The sequence below is a fragment of the Aulonocara sp. 'chitande type north' Nkhata Bay genome, linkage group LG17 (assembly GCF_057382095.1).
Source record: "Aulonocara sp. 'chitande type north' Nkhata Bay isolate Kocher_YH1m ecotype deep benthic linkage group LG17, A_spYH_male_GT1.1, whole genome shotgun sequence".
NCBI classification, from domain to species: domain Eukaryota; kingdom Metazoa; phylum Chordata; class Actinopteri; order Cichliformes; family Cichlidae; genus Aulonocara; species Aulonocara sp. 'chitande type north' Nkhata Bay.
The window spans coordinates 22,614,683-22,635,627 of record NC_141360.1 but is presented as its reverse complement, the minus strand read 5'-3'; the positions used below and the strand labels follow the sequence as shown (position 1 = coordinate 22,635,627).

The 20,945-nt window shown below is 41.4% G+C and overlaps 1 protein-coding gene across 3 annotated transcripts in view; it reads left to right on the top strand.

The window, feature by feature from the left end:
• The window catches only part of usp6nl (USP6 N-terminal like), a 102,289-nt gene that overhangs the window by 51,320 nt on the left and 30,024 nt on the right, over positions 1–20,945 (top strand). For 2 of the 3 annotated variants that reach the window (XM_086268967.1, XM_086268965.1), the window contains one exon: positions 13,891–13,964. In XM_086268967.1, coding sequence (XP_086125093.1) covers positions 13,891–13,964 — 74 coding nt within the window. Of the gene's footprint in view, positions 1–511; positions 754–13,890; positions 13,965–20,945 lie in introns of those variants that run through there. The other variant, XM_086268966.1, reaches the window with a different exon arrangement.

Here is a 20,945-nt window from a genome sequence, read left to right as displayed (position 1 = left end):
GTTGCCTGTCGCTCGTTTCCCCAGCACCGCCCTGCCTCTCATCTTCGATACGCCACATCATAAGCCCCGTCATGGTACATCACGTCCATTTCATAATGAAGTTTTAATGGAAACTGTTTATCATCATACTGCCATTGTCTGTCTCTCTCACTTTTTCCCAGCTTGCACACCCCATGCTCTCTGTCTCCCAGAAGCAGCACAGCAAAACCTTTACACACATTTTTGCTTCATTAATAAAACATTGCTTTGTCATGAGCGGTAAGATTTTGAGTTTTACAAGTACATTTTGTAATCCTACATGGAATTGAAAGAATTCCTCTGATTCACATTTTATTTTTGTGATGTTTGGAAAATCTGTGAAAGTTTCATCAGCTGTCTGGAAACAGCGATTCCCTCTGTCCTTTCTGTCTCCCTCTCTATGATGTGCTGAATAGAGCTTGTTGTTGTCGTTGTGTTGTTGTGTTTGGGTGGAGAATGTTGTGAGTGGGAACGGCTCACTCCTGAAGTCAGATTTCTCTGTCCGAGTCTGTCTGTCTGTGAAACAAACGGCAGCATTGTGACAGCAGCAGCAGCAGCTCTGATCTCACTTCTCTTTGCTGCTCGCTCATATTTCCTCTCTTTCTGGAGCACTGGGTAGTGACAGTGATGGGATGAGGTAGTGTATGTTATCTCCTGGTGTTTTGGACTTGGCTGAACCGTGACCGATGCGGACTAAAGCTCGCTCGGACGATCCACAGGATGTCTTGAAAAGAGGTAAAAGAAGTCAATTGTGGAGTTCCACTCAGTTTCTCTGTGTTGTTGGCATGTACATAGATGGTATGTGAGGGACATTCTAGCTGGGTGCCTTATGATTAGTATTTTTGGTCTAAATGGATCATATAAATTAATATTAAACTGGTCTGTTGGCTCACAATGTCCTGCTGACGTGGTTTTAATTCAGAGCGTCTTGTGATTTTTACACCAGTGATTGCAATGACTGCCAGATAATCATCTCCTTTCCAAATGCAAAATCCAGTGAAAGTTTAAATATTGGTCATAGATTCTGACAATATATCTGTATGTACGTTTTTCTTTTTTTTTTAAGACTTCCAAAGTTAATCAGAAACTTGACACTCTCACTGTACTGTATGTAGGCCACTACACTACGGAGGACCAAAGCTGCTAAAATTATATATAAATATATAAGTAAATAAATGGGTTGGTCAATACGCTAGCGTGTAATTAAATAGTTGCTGTTTTTGTTGTTGGCCTTTATTTAGCCATTAACCCAATGGCATACTGCGTTGTTTTTATTTTGATTTCATGATTTGTACTTAAATAGAAAAAGCACTTACTATATCTGTAATTTCTTTCACGTATATATATTTTATATGATGAAACTGGGCTAAAGTAAAATACTGACTGGATTTTATTGGATTGGATTTTAGGTTGAGTTTGACTTTTTGCTCAAGTTTTTATTAGGTGGGACCATCTGGACAAAATCACCTGTAGAACTGTCAACTTTCTGACAATTTAAATGCAAAAACCTTTCATGATTTAAACTTTTTGCCATCCATACAGACTGTGTGTTTAGTGAACTCATGCTAATATTACAGTTCATTAGGATCTAACAGCTAAGACCAACTTTACACCATGCAACTTTTCAAATGATTTCAGTGTCACAGACAAATGTCAGATGTTTGCCCATCATCTTGATCATATGGTCTTGTAAAAAGTCAGTCAGAGGTTTCTTATATCAGTCTTTTTCACATTTGGATTTGATGTCAGTCCTGACGAATCACTAGCATAGCTAGCGTGGAGGAAGGTAGCAGCAAAGGGTCGACAGCTTTTGCCAAAAAGTTTCCGCTCCGTTTTTCAAGACCTGCTGTCCTTCGAAGTTTTCCACCAGAATGCGTGTAAATAATTTCCTGGACAGCTCGGTGGGCTCTGCAAAGTCTTAAAAACCGATTTATGACACAAGCGCCAGGTTCTGGCTTTTTCATTCTAATTCCTTTCGAAGTCTTCTAGTGCACAGGAGGCATGTGAAGTGTTACACAGACTGGTGACACTTTGCACACAAACAGCAAATGATGTCACCGCACTTAGTAGAAGATAAGCAAGTGCAGACATGTAACAGTAAACTGTCATGTGCCACTTCCAAATATAAAGCCCTGACAGCGGAATGATAACAATGTGTGCTGATAGTGGATTGTGAGGTACTGTGGACTGTCTGCTGATAAATTTGTGAGCCTTCTTACATGAAGGTGCTACAAATTAAATGACTTTGACAAAAAACTTTTTTCTCCTTTTTTTGGCTTTGTTGAAACAAGCAGAATTTTAACTTCTCCTTTATCTTAGCTGAGAATGTGCCACGGGTAATGTGGGAGTTAATTATTTGTCTGTAAGTCTGGTTGGAGTCTGTAATTATTGGTTGCTGGGTGTCATTCAGAGGTTTGTGTCACGTTCCTGCAATTGCGTTGAGGTTGGAAATGAAGACTGGGTGAGGCAGATGATTGTTTTGGAGGCACAGTAATAACACATGCTTCTCTAAAGTTGCCTCATCTGTTTGTTGTGAAGTGGGAAACTTGTTTCGTGAGTGTGCTGAGTTGCGTTACTGATGCAGTACTTACCTAAAAGAGCCGCTTGTTTCAATCGAACGTTAAGTAGCATTAATATTGTGAAATTGTGGCTCCATAGTGTAGCCATTTACACATTTGTCTAATAAGTGAAAGCTTCAGGAGGAGACTGAAATCCCTTTGGGTGCAAAGATCTGCCAAATCAAACATGCGGAGCTGCCCGATGTGGCGACCCCTTGTAAATAAGGGAGTGGCTGGAAGTACCGGCACAGCTTGCAAACATTCAATATTAGATGTGGCTTTCATGGGAAAACTAGTGATGCAACAACAGAACAATGTGTTGCAATAATAATCATGTTTTTTAACACTTACACAAGTGTTTGATCTGTAAAATGTTTATTGTAAGTGCTAAAAACCAAGTTACAGTCACAGCCAGTCACTCGTTATACAGTTTTTTCTCGGAATTCTGACTTTTTTTCAGAATTCTGGAGAAGAAGAAGAAGAAAAGAAACGTGCCCATTTAAAAAAAAAAAAAAAATTTCGGTGGCCCTAATCCACTTCCGTACACAGACTGCCTTGTAATAATAAAAAGGAAAATTTTTATTAAATGACAGAATATTTCCTGTTCTTGCTCTAAACCAGGGCTGCCCAATCCCAGTCCTCAAGAGCTACTATCCTGCAGCTTTTAGATGCATCCCTACTCCAACACAGCTGAATCAAATGGTTTGATTACCTCTTCAGCATGCCATCGTGTTTGGCAAAGGCCTGATAACAAGCCATTCATTTGATTCAGGTGTGTGGGAACAAGGATGCATCTAAAAGCTGCAGGACGGTAGCTCTCGAGGACCGGGATTGGGCACCCCTGCTCTAAACCCACTGTAATTGCGGTGCCTTATGTAAAGCACAAGTCACTCAGATAAATTTGCAGCAATTAACTTTTGGGGAATTTAGATCTTATGCACAAGTAGAGCAGGGCAATATGGCCAAAAATATTTATCACGATATATATTTGAAAATTTGCGATAACGATATAACCGACGATATAATTGATGCGAGACAAAATACAACTCCACAACATTACTAGCGCAAAAAGACAACCTTCCATTTATTTTCACTTAAACAAGAAGCTGGTTTTTATGTACATTAAAGCTTTATAAAAATGTAACAGTGCAAATGCAAATTCCTTGCTGAAAGTTTAACCAAAAGGCATTTCCAGTAGAAATGGGCTGACATATCCTGAGCATAACCATGTATAATATCCACTGAAGTTAAAAAGAGGTGCTTTGCAACATTAAACTGCAGTGTGCAGTACGTATTTTTCGGACCATAAGGTGCACGGGATTATAAGGCACATTAAGCGAAACAAAGCAGTCAGATAAATCAAACTTTATTAAACTCATTCTTCTTGCTTCCTCCACTTCTGTACCATTGATTCATTAATGTTGAATTCTCTGGCAGCTGCTCTATTCCCATGTTGTTGCAGTCTATTAATGACTAACCTCATATTGTGGATGGATTATCTCAGTTGTTCTCCTGACTGAAGTTTGGTCCGTTTACAACATCCTGCCATGCGATTGCATTTGTCTCTAACCATGAAGAACCTTCACGTTAACTTTTATAAGTGGAAAAGTGTTAGTGTTCGTCCTCCAGCTTCACTGTTTATGTTATGCTAACATAGCTGTGTCGCTAGCGATCACGTAGCACATCATTATATACCAGCTAGCCCAACTTCAGTAACCCTACAAACGTCACTGCTGTTTAGTTTCCTGTCTTCATTTATGTTGGAAGTGATAGCAGAGCTGTACGTTTGATTTTTTTCAGAAATCTCTCCGTCAGAACATGCTATATCATGCTTAGGTAACTAGCGAAACTAGCGAGCTAACTTCCGCTAGCTTCCTGCTAACTTCTAACTCCGTTAAATGTAATAACTTTAGTTTTCATGGATGCCTGGAAGTTAAACTTCATAGTTACACCTGGTAAAGCAGCAATGCTGATCGTTTTATTAAAGATGAAAGAATTTAGACAGTTTTTAACTCTAAGTGATGCTGCAGTGTTGTTTGACCTGAAGATACGGAGTTTAGGACCCAGATTACTCCCAGATTTAAGAGCATCTTAGTCCGACAAATATGACAATAACAACGGCCGCTTGCATGTTCTGCAAAAAAATGTGCTTTGTCGTGTATCTGACGGACAAACACCAAACCAGTTCCACATCACTGAAGTTGCACCATTTTTACAAACCAATTCTGGTTCATCTGTTTCACTCAACAATCGGCCATGTGCGTATGAAAACAAAGGCACTGCGCATGCGCGTTTTACTCCCATTCTATCGCGATATTTCATTTTCCTATCGTTGCCTAACATTATACCGGTATTACCGTGAACGGTATAATATGGCCCAGCCCTATGCACAAGTTATAAATGCAAAAGTTCATCTTTCAGTAAAGAAAAATGTGCAAAAGTGTGTTTTAAAAGTGTACAGACGTGCAGCTTTTCAACCTAAAAATCGACGCGCAGAGGCTGCCTCATCTTTTTAAATGTCAGGCTGCCGCAAACTTTCAAAAGGCCGAACGGTTACAGAAGTGAAAACCCTCCGGAGTTGAAATCTCTGCAGTAAAACGTCCAGCTCACCTTTACTGGAATATACTCAGTACAAGACTTTACTCCTGTTTTGAATTGATATTTATATCACAGATGAGGGGATCATTGGTTTGCATTGTTTTTAACACATTTTGCATGTTTAGCAAGCACACAGTGAACATGCAGGTCTGAATACAGGTCACACGTGGCCGTCAGCTTCAAAACGAAGTGTGAGCACCGAAACAAAAGGTGGGAAATTAGTTCTTCTCCAATCAAGCCTGTCCTCTTTTATCATAGTTCTTATAATTATTCCTTTTTCTGAACAGATAGCATCTATGAGAGGGTAAGAGATGCACTGACAATGGGTGGAAGAGCAGCAAAGAGCTTTAACAGGCGAGGACTCCTTAAGATAAAAACAAAGAGGGCTCATTACAGCAGCCAAAAGAGGGCTGAGAGAACAAGAAAGACCGTGGTTATGCTTGTCATGTTTTACATTGTCAGGGCTGGTCTTTAACAGCAAGTGATAAAGAGGAAGAAAAACAAAAATACTCTCCACAACACTTCCTGTCACATGGTTAGAGCGGCTCCTAGAGGAATTATCAGCTGGAGGCTTCATCCTTGCATCTGCTCTTAAATTTCTCTTAAATATAGATGTAGTCAGTTAAAGCCGGGGCTCGTTGCTTACGTCTGTTTACGTTATTTCAAGTAAATGTTCCTGCTCCATATGTGCATCTTAAAATCTTCTAAAAGAGCTGTGCATGATTAAGAGTTCAAAATATGAATTTTTATCTTGTGCCAAACCTTGGTGCAGACCCTTAGTGGATCCACAGACTGAAAGAAACCTCTTGGGCTACGGTTGGGCCATTTGTGTGCCTTACATGGTCATATTAGGCATGTTCATTTCCAGTGACATCACACAGAGCTCAAAGCAGGAAAAAGTGTCTGAAACTGAGTTTTCACATCAGTTTGAACCTGACCTCGATATTTAAAACCTTGGCCATGTTCAATATAGTAGAACACGGCAAAGTGTTCTATATGACAGGAAATGACCTCCGGCACGGTCGCCCCTCCCTGACCTTGGTTCTGCTGGAGGTTTCTTCCAGTTTAAAGCGAGTTTTTCCTTCCCACTGTCATCAGTTGCTCAATTGTATTATTGTAGGGTGTTTACCTTACGATATAAAGCACCTTGAGGTGATTACTGTTATGTTTTGGTGCTATATAAATGAATTAAAATAAGGAAAAGCAGAAAAGGTCTTCTTTAAAGAATATTAACGTCTTAGGTTGTAGTCCAAGAAACAGCCATTTACTCTGATTCTCTGTTGCTCCTGAACATTTGTCATTTGTCAAGCATTTCAAATTTCTCGGCATGATTCTTTGGCAGCAGGGGACCCCTTCCTAATGAAAGTCTGTCAGAAGGGTTAGCAGCACCTGAAGCCAGCATTAAATCTGTTTCTCTGTTAAAGCTTTTATATTCCCCCAAACCACCGTGAAGTCGTTCTTTCACATACCTGATGTGCTCAATATGCTGATGCAAGAGGCTTTAGGGCTGCAAGATTACATTATAGCAGAAAATGCCGTGTGAGCTTCCTGCCTGAGAACTGCACTCACCTGTTCAGTGGTAAACCCCACAGGGGGGAAGTGGTACCTAACTTCCTGTCCAGTTGTCATGTGTGAACACTTCTGAGTGCTGACACCAGTTCACTCCTGAATGTATCGTGCAGAGCAGGAGTGAAGGGCAGAGGTGGGGACGGGGTAGCGCCCGGCTGGGAGGTGACGGGCGAGGACATTTTAGTCACAGCGGGGCAGGGACGGTTAGACGGAGCCTCGTCGGCCTCGCCGCTGGGGTCTGACTGGCAAATTAGACATCGGGAGGTTGAAGGTCAGCTCCGTGGGGGGGCTGTAGTCTGGAAAGAAGGATAAAGGGCAGTGACAGGAGCGAGGAAAATCCCACCCCCAAATGTATAATTGCTGTTTTGATGCTCTCTCAATGTTTGTTCCTGTTTATCTTATTTCTACTTCACAAGCTACTCTGTTTTCTTTTTTCTGGTGCTTTATTTTGCCAAACCAGTTTGGATAAACTACAAGGATAAACACAAGATGAACGTCTACACATCACAGATAATTGAAGTTACTTGAGTTTGAGGCTTCTGTCCATTTAAAGCAGCTGAAGTGACTTTAGTCAGTGTTTTCATGTGTGTGCATGAAGCAGTTGATTTAAATAATCAAAGCCCATCAAGCTCAGAGGGGATTTATCTTCTCTTTTAGCTTATTTTGCAGCACTTTTTTGTACTGCTCACTCTCTCCAGTCTGATCAGACTCAGGGATCGTGCTCAAGGGATTTTAAATAAGGACTGCAGAATTTCCCCACTGCACTGTGGCTTCAGAAACAAATCAATCAATCAGTCAATCACCTCTTTTTATAACACATAGTGTTATCATTTAGATACTTAATTACTGTTAAATAACCATATTAACCTGATGTAAAGTAGATGAGCCAGAGCTCTTGCGCTGGAATTTCTGCATATTTAGCGTTATTCCTCGGTTTTCTTTTCTTTTATTGGACATGGATATTTCTATTTCAAAGGTTTGGTTTGGCACATGCAGGTTTGTGTCATAATTTGGCAAAATTAGTAGAAGTTTGACTTCCCCACAATTAAATTTGCAATAAAGTTCCTAATTTGAGTCACCATTTCTCCAGCTGATGACCATGGTGTGCGGCATGTCAAAGTCATCTTTGGAGGCTCATTATCAAACATATTTCAAGAGTCCTAACATGAAATGCCACATAAACCCTCTGGAGCAAGTCAAGAGCTCCTCGGTTGCAAATAAAAACATAGACCCGATCTCCGTCACAGACGCTGGAGTGATCCTTAAAGCATGAAAAGGCCTCTAATTGCATTTATCTAAAGTCAGACCGCTGTGGAATACTAATATGGCTGTGAGGGTCTCAAAGTTGGGGCTTAGCTTTAGTGTAAAGAAAAGACTGAATCCCATTTCCTTCCCAATTCCTCCCCCGCTCACTATGGGAACCGCAGGGCCTCTCGGGCAGGATTTCCCAGCAGAAAAAGACTTTACTGTATTTGTTTATTTGCCCCAGACAGTTTGCCTTGCTGTGTACGAACGTCTCTTCCCCCATCCCCTCGCTCGTGGCGTCTTCTCCTGCAGAGTGCTCTTGGCAGCCCACAGCCACATGCCTTTCATTGACACACACCATCCTGTCATAAAAATGCCAGCCGGCTCAATAAGGAGAATGTTTGTTCGCAGCGTTTTGGAATTCCCGTCTTGCCTTTCCTCCAGTTGAACCCCAGAGACCTTGAGAGGAAGTTGGAGAATGACTGGAGTCAAATAAAGAGCTGCAAAGGGCTGAAAAGCTGGCAGAATAAGGATCATCATCACTGACTGCTGGGGGTTCAGTGGAAAAGGGTTAAAGAGGGCAAAAGCCAGCAGTTTGAGATTTGAGGTTTTAATAGCCGACTGTATTATTTTCATACTTCTTATTGTTTTTCGTCATTAAAAGATCAGGCATTGGAGGGGCAGACAGCATTTACTGTCAGCTGCAAGTTCTTGTAGCTTTGGAAATGCCTCAACTTTCCCTCTTCTGGTCAAATTCCAAATGTTTCCGATCCATATATTTGTGAGTCTCAGAACACGTTGTGTTTTGAGCAGGAGAAGCGTTTCGTCACTCAACCAAGTGACTTCTTCAGTCTCAGCTGACTGCAGGTTTCCCCGACCTTATAAACAGTGCATCTGCATAATGACTGAAGCTAGCACCTACTGCCTAACAGTTAATTTTGTGGGATTTCCTTATCTGGGTGATTGAGCATGCATCAAGGCAAGTCTCTAGATTAAGCTTTACTCGCAACTCATCAGATATGAATGCTTCTAAGCAAATGGAAATCCTATAAAGGAAGAGCTGTACAGGCCTGATTGCATGTTAAGAGACTTGATCTGAAATGTAGTGTGCAGCCTAACCCCAACCCCGCTGGGGTTCATCAGTGACCTGGCAGATGTTATAAGGTGGAGGATCTTTTTGTGTCTCACTAAAAGGCACAGAGTAACTTTTAAGCCTCAATTTTCAGCATGCATTGTTATTTTCTGTGCAGATTTTCTTTTCCCAGACCTACCTGAGCATCTTTGGTGCACAAACTGACACTAAAACACAAACAGAAACCAGTGATTTATGTCACTGCCACCACTTCTGCTTCCTAATGCTGTCTTCATCGCCCTTTTATGGCGCTGATTACCTCTCTGAAACCGTGCTCTGTACCGAAGCTGAGAGATGCCTGATGTTGACAGAATCTCAGTATTTGGCGCCGTGGAGTTAGCAGTGAACACACTGAAGGCTTTTCAGGTCTTGGGGTGATTTTACGGTTTACCATCCAAAGGTTTATTGAACTCTTTTCTCCATAAAGACGACATCTGATGACCTCCTCTGCACCCTTGGCACTTCAGTATAGGTATAAAAACGTAGTTTGACGACCATTCGAGTAGATTCTGGGTTTTTTCCAGAGTTCAGGTGAGTTCAGAAAAGAGCTTTAAAAACCTTCTAAAATGATTTCATTGCTTGTTATTTTTCACCCATCTGACATCCATCTTTGGATCTCTAAGGTTATCTTGATCTTGAGAGCTGGGAGAGCGCAGCGTAGATGTTCAACAGGCTTCAGGATGTACCTTGTAAGCATTTTGTCCTCCTAGGTGGTCATTTTATGCTAAATTCAGAAGGCTCCATGCCTGCTACTTCCCCTTCCCACTTCCAGGTATTGCTCACTACAAGGCTTCATTACTACATGCTGCACACCAGATTCAACATAAACACAATGTGACTCCAATTTAGAGCTTTGTTGGCACACATCCAGTGTTTGGTTGTCTCTCGCAGCAAAATCAGGAAGTATGTGTGTAAACTGCTGTTGGAAATGCAGATTTACAATCACAGAGTAGTGAGGTGTGTGTGTTTGTGTGTTATCGGTGTGTGTGTGAGAGGATAAACACATTTAACACTCACACAATGTGACGCGTAGGCTGGGAAAACACTGGAAACCTTTCTGTGGCGCGGTGACGTCCTCGCCACGGCAGCTGTCGGTTTAAAGCAGCCACACAGTAAAAAATGGAGTGTCAATATTTCAGAGTAAACCTATTTTAACCTAGATAGAGTATTTACAACTCTATGAGGAGTAAACCAGCTCTAACATCAGAGTTAAAAGTCAGTGTAAAGTTTGTTAGTCACGCAGTGAAGACTTCACTCCACACAGTGTTGATTATTACCAGTCCGCAGGCGTGTGTGGCCTCAGAGCTCTAATGCGCAGGGAATTTTCTCCGAAGAGCTGCCACAGTCAGGTAAGTGAAGTTAACATTCCCATACTGGTAACATTGTTTAAAAGGTATTTTTAAACTAAGTAGCTCTTTATAGTTTCACTGATGTCGAGTGAGGACATGTTAGCAGCATTTACCCATAGGTTTAATGGCATTCCAGTAGCTACATGCTAGCAGTTGCTAAAAGTTAAGATGTTCGTTATCTTCTCACTGCGTTAATATGAACCTAAAACATTTTAACTATGTATTTCTTCTAAATGCTGTCTAAATAATATCATTGTCACATGTCAAATCGCACAGTTTGAACAACTAAATTACCGTTTATCAGTAAGCTAATAATCGCTAATTAGCTTAGATGAGCGAACATACTTTCAGAAAAAGTGGGTAACATTACCATAAAGTTAACTTTACTGGTTTATATTATTTTAAGCATTATTTAGTAAGAAATATGTATTTTGTGTAAATTAACTGATAGCAATGTTAATGACATGTTAAGTAATATTAAGTAATGTTCCTATTTTATAGAAAGGTTTAAGAGTATGGACAAACCAAATCTCTGAGAGATGCAACCAGAAGACGGATGAGAAACATACTTGAGGCTGAGATGACAGAATGACATGGGTAAGAATCAAAAATGTAAGATATAAAGAAACATTTTAAACATTGTATTATTTTTAATTGTGATGTTTAATGCCAATTATTGAATTTATACATTAGGACATCTCCCCCTAAAAGCGTAAGAGTGATGTATGCGCAGGACATTGTTGCTCTGTCTCCATATCTGGAAGACCCATATTCACAACATGGATATGTAAGTAAAGGGAACTTTTCAACATTAAATACATAATTGCCCTCAGAAATGTTGATAACATAGTCCTCCTTCGTTTATTTAATTACATAGAAACATTACTACAATCCAGAGAACAGTTCAGGATACATTGCATGGCGGTTGAAGACCATTCAAAGAAAAGCTGTGGAGGAAAGAAGCATCTCAGTTTGCAAATCTCCCAAAAGTAAGTTCACTTATCATTTAAATGATACTGATGTAATTTGTAGGCAGGATTCAATCAAACACCTCATTAGTATTTTTGCATTACAGATAGAACAAGATTTCCGACTCCTGTTTTGTGAGGTCACTGGGAGCAAATTCTTGGAGAGGTGGCTCACCAATCTCAAAGCAAAGGTTGTAAAGGAAAGTCATGGACTTGTCCCCACCTCAGAGCTCTTGGAGTTAATGTGCAATGCTGAGTCAGGTACTGAAGTTGAGAATGGTATGATTGTGACTGTTTTTATTTGCCATTGTTGGTTATATAGGTAATTCTGTCAATTCAATGTATTTTTGGAATAATTCTTTGTTTATTCGTCTGTAGGCTGGGACAGTGACTTGTCTACTATCTTGCTGCTGCTACATCTGCTACCACCATCTGCACAAGGGCGAAAGAGACCAGGAAAGATGTCTGCATCTCAAGCTGTCAATAACCTCATCAAATTCCCAAAGGTATGTTGTTTAAAATATACTTTCCATCACCTCTATTTTCATGGACAGTGAGTTGAGCTAATCTACTGTCAGAGGATAGTCACTTAATACTGTTGTTTAATGTGTTGTTGTAGGCTGGAACCAGTGTACAGCAGCATCTAGACAACATCACCCGAAGCAGTCAGCCCTACCTTCGTACTCAGGGATCCACAAGAAGCAGCATTCACACCTTCATTGTGATTGAGAAGCATGCACTTCCATGTAATGCGACAGGTTCTGTAGGAGCCCTTGATAAACTCTTTAGGGCCCATTATGTCTTTGGTACATCATACAGTTCATCCCTGACCAACTTTGTTACTTTTCTGCAACTACGACATTGGGGAAATGTCATATTGCTTTCTCTAGTGAGCATCATAGAACTGTGAATTGTAAAGGTTTGTTACGTTAATTAAATGACACTGAATTGAGAAACATAATAAATGCTGTTACTTTAACCTGTATATTTGTTGTTATTTCCATAATGTAGGATAGATCACAGTTATTTAGTAATATAGCATCATAAGATGAATATGAAAAAAATCACACTACAGAGAAATAAAAATGATATATTATTACACATCAGAGTGTTATTATTAAACTAAATTTGGAGTAAAATAGCTCTATAAAGTGTAATCAAATTACTCTGAACAGTGTGAATAACCCTCAGTGTTAAATATTTTTACACATTTTGTTGTTAATTTTGACACTAAATTGAGTACAATTAACACTGAAAAGTTAACACTGGCCATAGAGTAAATTTAACTCTAATTTTGAGTGGGACCAAATGTTATCTGAAGCAGAGTTAAAATCAACTCTGTAAGTGTAAAATTGACACTTGGTTTTTTACTGTGCACACACACACAGACACACACACCGCCTGAGGTCAGACTGACACGCTGGGCATGCCGCACTGAAGCGTTTCCTTCTGACTGGTTTGAAGAGTGTGTGTTGAAAAGGGTGTGTGCGTTCTCCACGTCAGCTCTTGGCACACTCCGAGGGAGCCGGAATAACACACAGCACGTCTGTGATGACAGGATAATCGGATGTGTGTGCGCCCCAGGGCTGAGTTTAGCTAGCAGCAGCGACAGTTACAACACCTAAGAAAACTTACAGGAGGCCCATTACTGCCGTGGTTTTCAAGGAACTCTTGCATAAAATGTAGTGTAGCAAAAATCACATATTCTGATTGTCGAGGGTTAGGATAAGTTTATCTCGAGTGTCCTCCCAAAACGGTCCTTCAACCAAATCGGTTTGAAGTAGAGGCCCTCTACTTCAAACTGTTCCCTGCATCATGTGTTACATTACTAAAGTAAAGAGACAGGGAAAAGGAAATAAAAGAGATCACAGGGATCAAAAAACCACCCTCATCAACCTCCATCACCCCCAGAGGGGAAGCAGGGAGAGGGGAGTTAAAGAGCTGCTAGATACTGTTAGGTTGGGTTAGTAAAAATGGCTGGGTCAGGGGTTCTGGTTGTGGTCATCCCAAGAGGGTTACATAAAGCAAAATAGCTCATTTGAACAGAATATAATAAAACAGCATTGCTTCATGAGGTAAAAATGACTCAAAATAAGCAAAAATCTAAATGAAGTACTATAAAAACTGAGTTTAGTACCATCAAGTGGCTCTATGAAGAAAAACAGGACATCTAATATACATACTAAACAACACAATTTAAACAAAAGTGGTTCAGAAACATCTTTTGAAAACCAGGATTGCAAATGTATTTAAATGAAGTGCAAAATATAACCTGATCTCTTTTAATGTGGCTTTTTTGTCTTTTGCTGAATTTATCCTAAAATAATAGCAGTGTATATATTAATATCCAGCAAACCTTTATTCTAAGTTGCTGTTGCTGAACTTGCTTATGCTCAACGCCCAATCATCTTCTCTCCTCTCTCCTCCCCTCGCCTCTTTTGTTGTCTCTCCAGCGTCTGATACCGAGCAGGATGCAGCGGTGAAACTTGACCAGGAGCGGGCTGAGATAGTCGCCAAATATGACAAGGTACGGCGAACGCTTCCTTCCGTCAGTGTGAAAGCACACAGAAGCTTTGGTGAAGCGGAAAACCCACAGCAATTACTTTTTTTTTTCTCCCTCCTGTGGTCATCCGAAGCCAAATTCCAGCCACTCAGTCATGCTGAGACTCCACCAAACTTCATAACGCTGTGGTGAAATCCCTCCATAAATCACTGCCTTATTGCCCGTGAAACACAATAATAACAGCGTGCCGTGTGCACAATGTGCCGCTGTGTGATTTAATCATTTTCATAAATTTCGAAAGGCTGTGATTACTGCGCAAGAGCCACATTTCAGATGCAGCATTCTCAGTGAAAATTAACATGCAAATTATACATCTAAAAGCCACCGTTGTCTTTCCAGTGTGTGTGTGTTCAGTGGGCCGTGCGTTATCTGTGTTAGAGGGGCAGAGAACAACAAAAATCCCTCCTGCAGGCATGAAGGTTTGATAGAAAAGGGAGGAAGCGGATTCGAGTGGTTACTCATTAGACTAAATGAGTGGGTTAATGTGATGTCATGGGCATGGAATGATTTTATTGACTGGGATCCAGAGGTGGCAGTTCCTTCATCCCAAAGCACTTGAATCAGGGGCGTCAAACACGAGATCCACCAATGAATCCCGTGTGGTCCACTGGGTAGCTTTGCAAAGTGGGAAAATTGAATTAAATTTAGTAAATAAATTTAATTTGTTAAATAAAGTGCACAGAAACCCACCGCAGGGATGCCAGCATCACTACACAGGAGTGAAAATGTCTGCAGATGTGCACTTTTTCCAGATCTGAAGAGGAAACCAGCGGATGTTGCGCTAAACAACAGCAGCACATTTAAGCTTGATCAGCTGTTGTTAGAATTTATTTAATATTAATTTCTAGTATCAGCTGATGTTTGCTGGAGCCACAGCTGTAAAAAAAGCTGCTGGTCATGATATGGTTTGGTTATCTGGTGAGAGGGAAACATGAAGATGAAACCAGGAGATGTCCTTACTGAATCATCAGAGCTGTGATGGAGAAACAGGTTTACCTTTTAGGTGACATGAATGAGTTGAAGGGAAGTTATGAACTGTTTCTGAGAGACAAATAACCCCAGGATCCTTTTTTAGGTAGCTGACAGCTGGTAACTGTGCAGGTGCGAATCTAGCAAAGTGTGGCCAGGGGGGCATGTAGGGCATTAACAGGGAGATGTGGGCACAAAGAAATACTTTTCTTTCTTATTCTCATTTAAAATGTCTAGCTTTTAAAAAATAATTATCTGAATCTTACAACAAACGATTGATAGATTGATGCATATATACCATCAAAACAGTGTACATCACTGCCACAACAGTGTTTGTTTTCATTCAAAGGCTTTAAGATTTTTCCTATAATGGTGGGCCGGTCTCTAGTCAAAATGTCCGGGCCAATTTTCTGTCCCAGTCCAGCCCTGTATGCAGCTCATCTGCAGTCTGGTGTTACCTACATCTTCCTATTCAGAAGGCAGAATTTCTGAGTTCTGAGTACAATCGAAAGCACCACGACTGCAGTTTTTGTGTTGGATGTAAAAGGCGCACATGACTCTGTGACGTAGGCTAGAATCATGGCAGCAGTCAACGATGGTCCAGGCGTGGGATTTCTCTCGTGGAAATATGCACATTATCTTTTCCTTTCTATTGGTAGGTGGCACAGTGCACTTGTGGCAAGTAAGCAAGCTAGAAGACTGGCAACGTTATGGAAGAAACACATTAACAAGAGAATTCTGAGTAAAACCAAAGTTACTTTCCCTAGTAACTAGTTACTTTGAAAGTAACGAGTAACTTGAAGTAACTGAGTTACTTTTGAGAGAAGTAACTTGTAATGTAACTAAGTTACTATTTTAAAGTAACTTACCCAACACTGGTGTTTATACACATTTGAATAAATCAATGCACCAATTTCCCATTTTTCTAACAAAATATGAAGAAGGCGGGATTTCTGAAAGCTTTTTAACAGTGTTATGTCTTTATGAAACCAGCCTTTGCTTGTTTAGAGCTGCATGGGTCGAGTCTAAACCCAAGCATCACAATTTGAATTATGTCAAAGTCACTCAGTCACCCTCAGCTTCCAACACATGAAGTTAAGGAACAGACTGTTCACTTCCTGCCTGTTATATCCAACACTTCTGACAGGTACGTCACCTAAGTCATGTCACCTGTCAGTGGGTTCTCTGTCCTTTCCCCTCATAAAAAAGCCCACTGAAAGCTCCGATATGTCCCCATGCTGCTTGTTTTTTCACAGAGACTTAAAAAAAACATGCGCTGCAGCATATTATCTAACAATGTCCAGAAACATGTCAGACTTTTATGAATCAGTATGAAGTATGTTAAATATCGCTGAAGAAATGTTGCTTTTACTCAAAATCCTCAGTTCTCTTGTGGTTGGACTGTATGTACGCGTTCCCGTCCTGAGTGACACCTCTGCTACCAAGCACGGCGCTATCAGTTGGACCAGCCCACCATGCTCGGTTTGTAAATTAGCCTTTTTAATTTAGTCCAGCAGGCTGCATAATAAGGCTGCCTCATTAAGAGTGAAGAGACCATGGAGAGCGGAGATGATGGAGGTGTGTGCGCGCGTGTGTGCGTGTGTGTGTGTGTGTGGCAGAATGAGGCACAATCGGAGCTAAATCAGTGTCATTGTCACTGTTGGGGATGGGAGGAGTTTAATAGAGTCTGTTATCACGCTGGCCACAAACACTTGTCGTCTCACGTCACCTGGTGTAAATTTGTGGTTATTAAATATGACTTTTGTCTTTGTGGAATGTGCAGAAATGACTGATTTTGTTTCCAAATGACACATCTGCTCAGGCCTGACTGCTGCTGCTGATTGCAGAAGGATGGAGCCTATTTTTTTATGTTGGGTGGCTGCATAACTCGGTTTTTTTCCCCAGGTCTCTCATAAGTTTTCTTCACTCACCACATTTCAGTTTTGTTCAAGAAAAATCTGTGTGACCCTCAAGCTTCACTAATAATTTTGGGTGTTAGCCAAGAACAAGATTGTGGGCGAGGGGGTCGGATTTGGAAGGGACTTGGAGCTGGATTGGTCTCGAGAAGAGCCAGCTGAGGTGTTTTGGGCATGTCCCATTGGGAGGATGCTGCAGGGAACACTGGGGAGAGGGTGGATGGATGGATAATTGGCGTTAAAGTCCTTCCCTGGTTTGATATTTATGAAATCAGTGCCCAACAATCCAATCAGCCAAATGCTAATAAAATGTCTTAAAATGTATTTATTTTTCCCGTAAATATATAGGTTTATATGACAGAAAAAATCTCAATATTTCCTTTTTTTTTTAAATTTAACAGTTGTGTTCTCTGGAGCATGAATTTTATTCAAACAGTTTGAGAAAGTAAGTCAAGTTCTCACAAGGAGATATAAATGAGACGGCGAAGGTGTCTCAGAACAGGCAGGCAGCTGAACGGTCAGAGGTGAAATTACGAACCTGATTTAATTTCACCCTGAAACTGACACAGAAATGATGATGATGTAGAGTTTGCGACTCTGTGGATACTCACAGAGCGAGGGGGGAGAACGACACACAGAGATCTTCTGATTCCCCTGAGGCGCTCCTCAATGTTTGACTTATCTATTTCAAGGGTGAGTTTCTGTTTGTGCTGAGGGAGCGGTGCAAAAACTGGGTGGGAGCAGAGGGAGGAGACGATTTTTGAAATATTTCACCTCGACATCTGGATGTCAGGCCGACCTGTTAACCACTCACAGCCTTCTCAGGGCTTCGCAAAGCATTTGGCAACCTCCAACAGGCTTTAGCACCAGAGACGTAAGAGAGAGGGGCATGACAATAGAGATCTATAATAGAGTTCTGTTACAATCAGAAGCTTAGTCAGTAAACGTAGACTGTTGTACTGACAAACAGCAGCGGTACATGTACTGTAATTTGCATACAGGCAGCAGAAGTGTAAGCTGACGGTGAAATGGTTCTTATTTTGCAGCAGAAAAATGCTTTATTCATAACTCTCTCTCTCTATATATATATATACATTAGGGGTGCAATAATACTCGTATCGATATTGAACCGTTCGATACAGTGCTTTCGGTTCGGTACGCATATGTATCGAACAATATAAAAATTTTTTTATTTATTTTATCAACTTTTCTTCTGACGATGCTGTCTGTGTTGAGCGCTCAGTGGATCTGCGTTCGACTACTCCGCCTAGGCTGCACTGTCGAGTGCAGATCCACTGAGCGCAGCACAAGTTAGCAAGACAGAAGCTAAGCTTGTTGCAACATGGCAACTGCCTCAACTACCCGAAATTGAACCTCTCTCACCCTCATTCAGATCTGGCGTTTGGAACTATCTTGGTTTTCATGTGACGTATGACCCTGATGGTAAGCGCGTCATAGACAAAAGTAAAACAGTATGTCGGATGTGCCACGCAATGCTCAATTGGTGGGAACTAGTGCATTAGCGCAGTTAGCTTGTTAACGTGTTGGCGCCGTCCGGAGATTTGGCGTTAACGTTTTAACGAGATTAACGCTGACAGCACTAGTGGGAACGCAACGAATATGACTGCACATTTACGCCGACATCATCCTAGTGCAAAGACAAAAACAACAAGCACGCATGCTACAAACTTTACCCGAGTCATTTAGACAGCCGTTAGCACATGATTCTTCTTATGGGGACCTGATATGTTTAATATGCTGCTGAGAATATAGCCCAGAAGAAGCGGATAGTATAGCTTTTATTTTGGAAAGAGACATTTCTCTGTAATAAACTCTCTTTTCCAAAGATGAGTGATTCCTTGATCAGATAGATTTCTATATCTTTTTTTATTCTTTTGTTGTTTCAGCAACATTAAATTTAAAAACTACACCTTTGAGTTAAAATATATATTTATAAATTTAATAAATGACAAATTAAAAAGGCATGAACATTTTTTTGTATCGAAAAAATATCGAACCGTGAATTTTGTATCGTTGCACCCCTAATATATATATATATATATATATATATATAAAAAAACACCCAGCACGCCCCTGCGGGCGGTTTATCCTCCAAGCTCGGGTCCTCTACCAGAGGCCTGGGAGCTTGAGGGTCCTGCGCAGTATCTTAGCTGTTCCCAGGACTGCGCTCTTCTGGACAGAGATCTCCGATGTTATTCCCGGGATCTGCTGGAGCCACTCGCCTAGCTTGGGAGTCACCGCACCTAGTGCTCCGATTACCACGGGGACCACCGTTACCTTCACCCTCCACATCCTCTCGAGCTCTTCTCTGAGCCCTTGGTATTTCTCCAGCTTCTCGTGTTCCTTCTTCCTGATATTGCTGTCATTCGGAACCGCTACATCGATCACTACGGCCGTCTTCTTCTGTTTGTCTACCACCACTATGTCCGGTTGGTTAGCCACCACCATTTTGTCCGTCTGTATCTGGAAGTCCCACAGGATCTTAGCTCGGTCATTCTCCACCACCCTTGGGGGCATCTCCCATTTTGACCTCGGGACTTCTAGGTTATACTCGGCACAGATGTTCCTGTACACTATGCCGGCCACTTGGTTATGGCGTTCCATGTATGCCTTGCCTGCTAGCATCTTGCACCCTGCTGTTATGTGCTGGATTGTCTCTGGGGCATCTTTACACAGCCTGCACCTGGGGTCTTGCCTGGTGTGATAGACCCCAGCCTCTCTTGTTCTTGTGCTGCCATGATTAGTGCCTCTGTGCTGTCTTTCAGTCCAGCTTTGTCCAGCCACTGGTAGGATTTCTGGATATCAGCCACCTCCTCTATCTGCCGGTGGTACATACCGTGCAGGGGCCTGTCCTTCCATGATGGTTCCTCGTCTCCCTCCTCTTTCTTGGGTTTCTGCTGCCTGAGGTATTCACTGAGCACTCGGTCAGTTGGGGCCATCTTCCCAATGTATTCTTGGATGTTCCTTGTCTCATCCTGGACTGTGGTGCTGACACTCACCAGTCCCCGGCCCCCTTCCTTCCGCTTAGCGTACAGCCTCAGGGTGCTGGACTTGGGGTGAAACCCTCCATGCATGGTCAGGAGCTTTCTTGTCTTTATGTCAGTGGCTTCTATCTCCTCCTTTGGCCAGCCTATTACCCCAGCAGGGTACCTGATCACGGGCAGGGCGTATGTGTTGATGGCCCGGATCTTGTTCTTACCATTCAGCTGACTCCTCAGGACTTGCCTGACCCTCTGCAGGTACTTGGTGGTTGCAGCCTTTCTAGCGGCCTCTTCATGGTTCCCATTTGCCTGCGGGATCCCCAGGTACTTGTAACTGTCCTCTATGTCTGCAATGTTGCCTTCTGGTAGTTCAATCCCCTCAGTTCTGACTACCTTCCCCCCCCAATAGGATGAGGGACCTATGGATATATATATATATATATATATATATTGCATTTTATTGAAAATATTTTATAGAGCCAAAAGGTCAATTTGGTTTTATTTTTTATTTTTTTTTATTTATTTTTTTTTTGCCTGTCCCGTTTGGCTCTTTTGCCATCAGAATTGTTGTCTAAAGGCAAAGAAAGATGCCCAACGGATTTACTTTACCAAATGGACCATCCCAGCCTTGCTGTAATGGTCTATTTGATTCACCTTTTATTGTTTATTTTATTTTCACTTACTGAATACAGGACAGACTTGACTGGGGGAAAGAAAGAGGGAAAGAGAAACAGCTGAGAAGAGGGACGGGGGAGAAGGGCAAAAGACAAAAACCAACAGAATGAGCAGGGGAAAAAAAAAAAAAAATGCATATATCAATCACCTGCTGAGAAAGAAAAAAGAAAACAAGCAGAAGAGAACAAGAGTAATAGAATAAACAACATCACAATGATATATGGGAATATGACAGTAAATACTAAATATTAAACATTATTGTGCAGCACATAAGATCAACAGAACACAGTGTGCTTTGAGGTAGGAGCCAAAAAGGGTGTAGTTTGTGGGTGTGATCACCCGTGTGTACACCTGTGAGCATGGACGCGCTTGTTTTTTGTTTT